Source organism: Papilio xuthus, unplaced genomic scaffold (genome assembly GCF_000836235.2).
Source record: "Papilio xuthus unplaced genomic scaffold, Pxut_1.1 DF828780.1, whole genome shotgun sequence".
Taxonomy (NCBI): Eukaryota; Metazoa; Arthropoda; class Insecta; order Lepidoptera; family Papilionidae; genus Papilio; species Papilio xuthus.
This window is the reverse complement of record NW_013529869.1, coordinates 4,583,744-4,594,442: the sequence shown is the minus strand read 5'-3', so window position 1 is coordinate 4,594,442 and position 10,699 is coordinate 4,583,744. Positions and strand designations below refer to the sequence as shown.

Below are 10,699 nucleotides of genomic sequence, written 5' to 3'. Positions count from 1 at the left end.
TTACATAACAATTTTCTGCTCATCAGTTTTTTCCTCATCGGACACATCGACCCAGTCGTCGCTGCGATCACTCCTGTCACTCGTCGTACTGCTCGGCACTTGGAAGGCGATCTCCTGCCCGTTGTAGCTCAAGACAGACCGCTGCCCGTAGATACTATTGGTCTTCTGCTCGCTGGACAACGTTGACTGGCTAATGTTGGACACGTTATCGAAGGATAAGCGCTTCTGAACCGCACTAGCCAGCTGCTTCTTTAAACTGTTTCTTAGTTTTACCATGCTCGGACTGTTTGGAATGCTTTCGTAGCAATGTGATAGTGATGTACTGTCTGCCTGCTTGATTGTGTCGTAAATGTTCTCACCGTCATTATAACCTGTGTAGTTTGATGATACAAAAGAATGTCTACTGCTGTAGTCTGGACTACTCTGGTTTGATTCAACTTTGGTAGGAATTTTTTCGTATATCCTTCCCGTGCCGATCTTTTCGTAACTTTCAGTGGACGTACCGCTGACTGACTTTGTAATAGCATAGTTTTTCGTGTTGTCTTGTGGGCCGTAAGGTCGATAGTCCTCAGCTATTTGTATGCCCGAGCTGGAAGTGACGCAGTATGGTTTGATGGGCGATTTACAGTACTCATAGCCATCGTCACTGTCGCCGTCCCCTCGAGTTCTCTCTTCTAATTGATTAAAACAAAGCTCATAATTATGTAGACTACTTTCGTCTCCCTCTGGGTGGGATCTAGCTTCTAAAAGAGTTTGATATATGTTTTCCTCTTTTGATTTTATAGACGGCGATAACTGACATTCCTGTTTTGGTATTTCAGGAAGAGGACAGTTTATTTTCGACGTTCTATCTATACTTTTAATAGGAATTATTACTACATTATCCGCGTCTCTCGGTTCTAATATTTCATAGTCGTCTTCGACTACCTCTTCTTTTTTTGGTTTGGAAGTAAAACCGACGAGAACTTCCTTGTTATAAGCCTCGACTAGATTGCTTTCGAAATCGGTGTTAGAATCATTTTTGATATTAACTGTTAAAGTTTCATTATGAGATTCGTTGTTTTCAATATCTTGAGATTCGTTTGAAGTATTATTTTCTTGTTCATATGACATAGTGTTTTCATTAATAGTTATGCTAACAAAACCATAAGGACCTTCGGAAAATGCTTTATCACAGTCAGAATAAACCTGAGTGCTACCTTTTCGGCGCCAGAGAAAAGATTCGTTAGGAGTAATGCTTGAATTGATGTCTTTTTCATCTTCTTTGCACGTGTTACTTGTAATGGTTATAGTTTGTTCGTGTGAAACAGTTTTAGATTCTGAAGATTCATTTATGTCTTCTTGAATGATTTCCACAGGATGTAATGTAAGTTTCTCTGGATGTATGTAATTAGTTTTAAATTTCTTTCTGTCGTAAATGGGTTCTTTCTTTTTGTTTATGTCAATACTAGGTATGTTGTTATCTTTTCTCGTAACGGCGTCTCCTAAATTTGTTTTGATTGTCTTAATTTTTGGCACACCATCTTTAAGTACAAGATTTTTTGTTAAAACTAGTGATGATTTCTTTTCAGGTACTTTTGGTTTTTCTTTTCGTACAATTGTATTTGTATTGCTTTCAGACTGGTTATTTTGTTTTTTAATAGTGCCATTGAAATTTGATTGTGCATTAATCTCACATTCGAATTTCTTTATAACATTCTTGACTACATTAAGCTCTTCGGGTTCCTTCTCGTCATTCGATATATCATCAGCCTTTTGTTTAGTCGGTGTACCGTCAACAGAGTCAGAACCGCTCTGTTGTCCACTTGAATCTTGATACTTTAATCTCTTTTTTGGCGATTTCGGTATTTTGGTGCCATCTGATTTAGATCTTAATATCCTAATTTTACTCGAAGCGTCTTCTGTTAAAAGTAACTTGTCAATAGAATCCATACTGGAACATCGTTTTTTATTATTCCGTTTTTTAGAACTTTTCCTGTGTCGGACAACAATTTTAATATTAGGACTAGAGCTCAAAGTTGAAGATGGAGTTGAACTGTTGCTGACAGAATATCGGGATGCTGCTTGTAAGTCTTCAATTGTCTTTGCCAGCTTAGATTGTGTTTTGGGTGCCGTATTTGGTTCTTTCATTAAATCGTTGAATTTCTTGGTTAATTCAGAAACTTTGTTACTCGTTATCGTCATATTTTTTGTTCCTAACGGTGGTCGTCTATAGCCTGTGGAGCCGTTTTTAATTTTGAAACTTACTTTTCTCTGTTGTTGCTCTATTCTTCTCTTTACATTAATTGGGTGATGTGGTGAACCAAATGGCGTTTGCTTGTCTTGTTCTTTTACGTGACACTTTGTCTGTTCAATATCTTTTCCTCCACCTGTACTTCTGGTATCTTCGCTATCTGTTGTGATTGCAATTTGCGCATAATGTAATGTAGGTTCAACATCAAAATTCCTTGAAGGTGTATTAACTGTAGAATTAAGGAAGGCTTGTTTCGCGTCACTCATTGTTGGCCTCGATTTTTTTGGTGACAATGAAGATTGTATGGGTATTGTATATACACATCTGTCTCTATCATCGTGTTTGTCTTTAACGGCCATGTCTGTTTCTGGTAAAATAAAGTTCTTGATTAGAGCCTTGATAGTGCCGTGTTCTCTGCCTTCGCTGTTAAACCTCTCGATCGATGAAATCAATTTCTTCGCGCTAATAGATTCCCCTTCCATGAGATTGTTTAATAGCATTTGTGATGGATATCTCTGACTGGTTCTCTACGCCATCTGGAACAATTAAAAATATAATTAACATTTATTGAAAGTTGTTATAAGTAAATGTTGACGTAAGAAATAATTGAGTGCAATGAACTCTCGTCTTGTAAAATTACGTTTTTTTTATGTCAAATGAAAGTGCATTAATTTCAATGTAAATAATGAGTTTTCACATCATTTTGATTGGATTTTCACGTGCCGCGTTCAATTGTTTACGTGGTTGATTCCCACGAGATTGCATCCGCGATTTGATCTACAAATATGTAAGGCATACGGATGATTAGCTAACGTATGCTGGAACACAAAGAGAATTCCCACCATTCAACAATATAGCTACCGAACGTTGTAACAATTGGTAGATTGTAAACGTTACGGCCAAAAAACTTAAAATAACAAGTACTTGTACTGTAAATTAGCAATACTAAAATTTTTACCAATCTTTGTTGCCATAGATTTCAAGAGTTTTGTACTTGTCATATCCGCGAAAAATAACGTTCGCCTAACAACGCAATGATGGTAATTAAGTTGGAAGGTAAAGCTGTATAAATTCCTCTATAATCTGGATTGCAGGCTAATCCCGACTTTGTTTGACATTACATAATGAGAAAACTTATGTCTTTTTCTTAGTTAATTGCCTTATATGTTTTTACTTTAAAGATTAAGGTCTTTATTGAAACAGCATATAAAAACAATTAACAATTATTAAACGATGAATAAAGTTCATCGTTTTGTCTTTATAAAAGTGCTTATTAGGACAATGTTGTGGTACATTTGAATGACAAACGACAATGGATGTTGTGAACACAGACATGTGTGGCGTGGACAATGAGACTGAACTGTGGACAATAACTGGGTATTCAGGTGATACAAACGCTAAGTCAGTGAATCCAGTACATTTACGGTTCTCAACATACAACTCTTTGACTTTATTTGTTTTAATTTTATAAAGAAAGTTTCAAAAGTTCCAAATTCAAATAATAATTTGTTGCCATACTTAAATACAGTAGAACTCTGTTAATACGTCAATTTGCATTGATCCCTGCAACTAGAGACATATTTTCATACATTTCTTAACGCTTAATAGGATCATTCCGTTTAATACGCCATCACGCGCCGCACTTTTCCGAATTCCCTTAGAAATCGTCTTATGAGGGTTCTACTGTATGTCTATCAAGTTGATGGACATCATTGTTCTTTTATTTTAAATGTGAATTTACAAAATAGTTTGTATGTAAAATTATAAGAAAATTAGTGTACAAAAATACTCGTTTTAAAAAAAGAATAGAACAAATGAGAGAGTATAATTTCATATTTTATTTTAATTTATTTTTCCTATTTTCAAAGTTGTCTTAGATTAAACGTAATTATAAAATGATTTAAAACTATGTTAAATAACTTCAATGCTCCCCTCGGTTGCTTAATATCAGAAATATCGTTACTATAACAAACAGTATTTCTGTAACAGCCGCCATGTGCGAATCGTTCACCATGCGTTGTCGACATAACACAATTTCCGTTAATATTACGCATACTAAAATATGTTAACATAAAGTGCATTTATTTCTTTGCTCGTATAAACATCGTGTTTAATATATTAAGCTTAAAATTAAGTAGTAAATAAGAGACAGGAAACGATTAAAAGTTAGTCATGATTGTGGATAGAACCATCAGTTATCGGGAACAAAGCGGGGGTCAAATCGTGCAGGGCAACGCTTTCACCGCTTGTGATAGTAACAAGTGGGCGAATTAAACTCGTTACAAATCTTACATGAAGAAACATGTCTAATTCTGAGTTTCTTTTAACGAAAAATTTGTACAAAACATTGTCTATAACAATTGTTATCTCTCGCATTCACTTTGAAAAAATTAGGATCATAATCAACCCAATAAGGGCTATTCCTAAGGAGGGTAGGCTAAGCATATACTATTCCTCCATATCTCTATCAGCCGTCATATCTGAATCTACTCCCTTCTTACGCATATCCTCGTTCGCACAACCCATCCATACTTATTTTGGTCGTTCATTATCATCCCTATGAATAAAATGTTCAAACCACGCAAAAAATTGGGATAACAGAATTTTTAGGTTAGAAAGTAAAAAAGATCTTGTCTGTTTATAGATTGTCGATGTCTCATGCGTCGTGAATCTTGATTCAAACAAGGCTATGCTATTGTTAAATAAGTATACGTTTTTATTAATCAAGGAATATTTACTTATATTTATTACTGCACCTTTATGGTTAAGGTCTTAGCAGTTATTTTAATAACATTGTTAACATTCCTGCAAATACAATAGGCAAGCAGCTACTGAGTTAAATTACATTTTCCTTATTAAAATGTAAACATTATTAGTGTCTTCTAGAATTTTCCTTAATTAGTTAAACATATTTGAAATCCAACCGAATGACATTTATAAATATTACTAAAAACTAAATTGAATACCATAAACAAACGTCAACTTTTTTTATAAATAAATAAAATTGCTGATAAACAATTTTATTTAACTCGGGTTAATTATATTGACCATAATATGCTTTTAAGTTAAAAAGTAATACATACACGGCCATTTGAATCTTTAAACCATCTTAAAGAGAGTCATTCATGGCAACACAGAAACCCAGATAAAACAAAAGAGCGCATTCATTCGGAATAAGAACTGTCAGTTTTTGTTGACCTTGCAAACGTCTGTCAGCATAACTGTATGCTGATAACGGCACAGCATTTACTGAACACTGTTGAATGATGTCTCCATTTACTTTGAGAATCACAAAAACGTTAATCGCAACGTGACAAGCAACATCGATTTCAATGTTTATGTGCAGACAATATTGTAACTGTAAATAGTCGTAATTTGTATAGTACAGACTAAACCTTGCTTGCCAGCTTCCAACAATATTGCTTCACCCTTCAGCACTGCGCATTAAGAAAATCGACCACTACAATTACTACTAATAAAGGTTTTTTCCCCCAACTTACAAGCATCTCCTTAATACTGTTCATCACACCATGTCTGCAGTTAAATTCAATTTTAATCTTGTATCTCAATTTCTTAACAGCTTTTTTCTACAGACATTTTTAATAACTACGTCACAATCTTACTTCTTAGTAATATTATAAATGTTTAGATGGATGGATGTTTGTTTGAAGGTATCTTCAGAACGGCAGAACGGATCTTGATGAAATTTGGCATACATATAGAACAAAGTCTGGAAAAACACATAGGCTACTAATAATGTTTTTTTTAATTCCGCGCGGATGGAGTACCAGGAAACCACTCGTATATAATTAAAAAAAACAAACCCTGCTTAAGAAGCGACATCTGTTGAGGGAATGAATACAAATTAAATTGATGGTTACACTTCGAAAGGATGCTCTCACGATATACTAATAGCGACAATTATTTTTAAAAAGTAAGATCACCATAAATATAATTTTAACGCTTCATATTTTACTACGTCTTAGTTTCACATGAAAAATACTGAATGTCACTTTTAATCATCGAATAATTAATTTTAATCAACAAATATTAAATCTTTCATTAATTAGCGGTAATGAGAATTATAATTTATTACAAAATAATTGTTTCGTAGTGAATCATTTGCAAATGTAAATAGAATTCGATATAAAATAAAATGTAGGCATAAGTAATTATCAAAGAGAAATTTTATTATTATTATGATATAACTGAAAAGTTTATGTAAAACAAGATGTTAAGTTTTGATTTATTTACACCACCTTTATAAATGTACTGGCTATAAGTTATTGTATTTTGTGCCTATTCGATTGTAGCCATTTTTGCGCTGACGGTAGCGGTTTATAGCGATGGTTTGGTTAAGAAATAAACCAATAGAAAGAATTAACTGACACGACACATTAAAGATAACGTGAATTTTTTTTTGTATTGGAAATGACAACACTAAGTAAATTTCTCTCTTTCTCTTTCTCTCTCTTTCTCTCTCTAAAAAAACTCCGAGAAAAAGTCTCCGAAGGCTTTTTTTTCGTCTTTCTTTTCTCTCTGATTGATCTACAGGTACGAATCTTAGACATTTTCTTTTAAAATGTAGGTTTTGGAATGATTACTATTTATTCTATGTTAATATTTAACAATATATTGATGGAAAAGTGTCGTATGCAATCTATTTTTGGATCTACAAAAAGTTTCACTTCGGAAATTGAAATGAGAAAACAACCGACGTATAGAAAGCAATCAATTTTCCATTACATAAACACACAATAAATTTGTATGCAAATGCTTATATATTTCTAAATCCAAATGCTTACGATAGTGTGAAGTGACCTAAATTAGGTACTTTTTTCATGTAATATTATACTAACAAAACCATTTGGATTACATTACCTATTGCAATTATTGCTTAGTTACGAATATTAAATAAAAATTAAATATAACCTCTTTAGAAGACTTTTATGTAAAAAAATTTAGTTCTGTAGTTTTTGTGAAACATTAGAACCAGTGTGATTGTTTAGCTACAGTTAGTAAAAAAGTAAAGTATTATTTTTAATACTACTGTAAATCTAAAAAGGTTGTTCTAGAAAGAATTTTGTTTTTAACTCTAATTCTAACAGCTGTTTTAAAAGCACCCAAACGGAACCATGGCATATGGCAACCTTCAATGTAATAACTATATTTATATACGAAACGTAACAATTTAACACTTGATAATATCTCTAAATATAATTAAATATTTGATATGAAAACATAATCGTATCTCGCTCTAATAATTTCATACATTAACATAAAATATTCACTATTATTTCGCTGCACGGCCTTGAGATAGAAGAGTGCGATTAAAAAACAAATAACTTGGCACATCTTCCGTCCCTCTCTGGCAGGCACGACGAAGTGCAAAAACAAAACGAATTTAATATAGTAGACGAGTATTGCTTGGTGCAATGTGGTGAGGCAAGCCGCGTTCGGATCGCTGATTACGATAATCGAGGAATATTCATTTTATTACACTAGTGTATTACAATAAAAGTAATTATAACACATTTTATTATATAGATAACATGCAGGTCTAGAACTTTCACTACATGTTAATTTCCAGAGATATTTTTTGACGCGTAAGATGCAATAAGGTTGAAATCTGGTCATAACAACATACATATTTGCTAAATTATAGCTCTTACGACATTTCGCTGTACGTATTCCTTTCTTTGCTCATTTTCTTTTAAAAATATACTTGTCTTGTTTAATTTCTTTATCAAAGTTATATTGGTGTCGATCCAAAAGTTTACGTCATAAATGCAATAATGATACTGTTTCATTGTTTTACAAAAAAGGATCATTTCGAGGACTCTATTTGGAACAAAGAAGTGGGAGGTGCTAGGCTGTCACCGTCCAATCCATTGTTAAACATATTAAATGGGCTCAGTAGCAACTATTGATTCGTATTTGGTTGGTGAAAATGAATTCGCACGGACAATATATATGTCATTAAAATGCGCATAAAGACTAACAGAAAGGATATTAACAGCATCATGTAAATGCAAATACTGTTCCCGGGTGTCGGTTATTTTCCATGGTGCGAAATACTTGTGCAAAAAATATTGTCATCTCTGTTGATTTAAAGAAAATGAAAGGGATGTCAAAATTGAATTTAGTGGAAACTAATGGAGGACAAAATTTATAGCTACAGTCCGAACGAACCATTACAGTGTATTCTTCTATTTAAGGATACGATTTATAGGTTAATTTGTATTTTTTTTCTAGTTTGGTTGAGGTCTTATTTGGGTTTTCTATCTTCTTAGATTTTCTCATTAAATATAACTGTTTACGTATAGATTTTTGTATCCTGTGAAGGGGACGTGAATTCTGGTCACGTATGACCAGAGCATAGCAGACGGCAGATGGCGGACGGAAGCAACGCATTAGATATGCACAACACACCTTATCCCTAGCAACGGACCTTTAGTTGTTAGGTTGGCGAATTATGCACAAATTTATAAATAAATAATGCCACCATAGTTTCAAAACGGCTAAAAATGTATTACGGATATTATGTTTAACACATTAATATTTACGGCTCCGAAAAACACTTAGAGAAAAAGAGTATTCGAGAATTTTTATACCAAACACGCAAACTATCATCCAAAAATGTATTGTCATCCGTTTCATTCTCTTAGTAAAAACAGAGATAGCAATAAGTTATTGAATGAACTTACGGTTTAAATGGAAGAAAAACACAATGTACGACTTAAGATTCAATATGCGTTTGTAAAGATTGAAAGTAACAAACATGAGGATGGTGAAGGCCATGTGTTTGGGTTCAATGCCCTTCCAGTTTTGAGAACTTCCGTTAATGTGACGTGGCTTGGTTACTGTTTATTCACCTATATATTATTATATGATATATGGATAAATGCTTGATTATTAATAAAGGCAGCCCAGAAAATTGTCCGCTATAAACGTGACGGCGACCCTTGAAAGACGATTTTTTTTACAGAACCACTTTGACCCGAAGAAGTTAACATCGATGGTTAAGTCTGTAACCTGAATATACCCGAAAAAGGTAGCAACCCTATTTATTATAGCGGATTTAATATGTATAAAATATTATAGTAACAAAGTTGTCAAAAGTCAATATTGCCTGGCTCTTCATATGTTTTATTGCAAAGGAAATTAAATTGATTTACTTATATTATTGTAGGTACAATTCTGATTTAATTAGTTCTGTCAGAGGAAACATAAATTATCTGTGGCCAGTAATAAACATTGGTACAGATACCAGAACAAAGATTTGTTATGTTAGAAAATTGTTTACCTACATTCATTCCAGTAGAAAAAAATTAAGGTCAATGCTGCTGCGAAATCTGTCCTTTTGAATACAAGAAACAATTGCCTAACTAATTATCTTACACTTACTAATATTATAAATGCGAATGTTTGGATGGATAGATGTTTGTTTGAAAGTATCTCTATAACGGCTGCATGGATCTCGCTAAAATTTGCCATAGATGTATAACAAAGCCTTTTTTTTCAGAGGGGAATGCTTTATGCATACTCCGCGCCCCGGGGGGGACGCGGTAGTTATGTGGGATTCTCCTCCATAGCGGAGGCATACACACTAAACCCCTCTATTCCTCCAACGCATCGGGACGGGACCACGGGCACGCTTTCGCTCTCGTCCGCGGCCCCGTCTGCATGTATAACAAAGCCTGGAAGATCAGTCCCGGGCGCTAGCAAGTACAATATATTTTTTGTTACCACTTCACTCTAAAACCACTGAATAAATCTGGATTATTTTTTAATTTGGAGCAAACATAATAGATAAGATTTGGAATAGGCTATTAATTCAATTTCATCATTACTAATTTAATAAAATACTTAGGTAGTTTAAATAAATTAAAATATTAAACTGACAAGCTTCTTGAGAAATAAAATGTGAGTATAAATGTGGTTTACATTTGCAGCGATGGTGTTTATTACATAAAGGTTTGTAAATTTGTATGTAGTGAAAAAAAAAATATTTTTTACCGAAAGGCGGACGATGGTAAGTGTGCAACGTTATTAAGGTCGTAGAGTCATGCGCGAACGACTTAATTGCTCGCATTTTAACTATAAAGCCGTATGAAGTAACTTGTTATCCATGCATAGTTGCTGTGTCAGCCTAGATTTAGTCTAGCTGTCTTAAATTACATAAAATACTAAGACATGTCTTAAATGACCAACATCGGCAGAACTCAAACATAAGTTGTAATTTTTAAATCTACACGTGTGTGTTACGCATGTTTTCCGATGAGACGCACTATTGAAGTTGACAAAGGAGTAAGAAGGACGACCAGTAGTTTATAAACTCCTGTTTAAGATTGCATTCCGCATTGCATACGGCTGCCAATCTTCTCATGGTGCGTTGGACTCGCATTAGGAGACAATCTGTATTGTGTATGCACGGATCCCTGCTAATTCAACACAAATCGAACG

General features: G+C 33.7%; 1 protein-coding gene across 1 annotated transcript in view; it reads right to left on the bottom strand.

The window, feature by feature from the left end:
• LOC106128223 (uncharacterized) overlaps window positions 1-10,699 on the bottom strand; it is a 29,722-nt gene continuing 19,023 nt past the window's right edge. Inside the window, exon 2 of the mRNA XM_013326514.1 lies at window positions 1-2,769. Coding sequence (XP_013181968.1) covers window positions 1-2,733 — 2,733 coding nt within the window. The 5' untranslated portion in view covers window positions 2,734-2,769. The remainder of the gene's footprint in view (window positions 2,770-10,699) is intronic.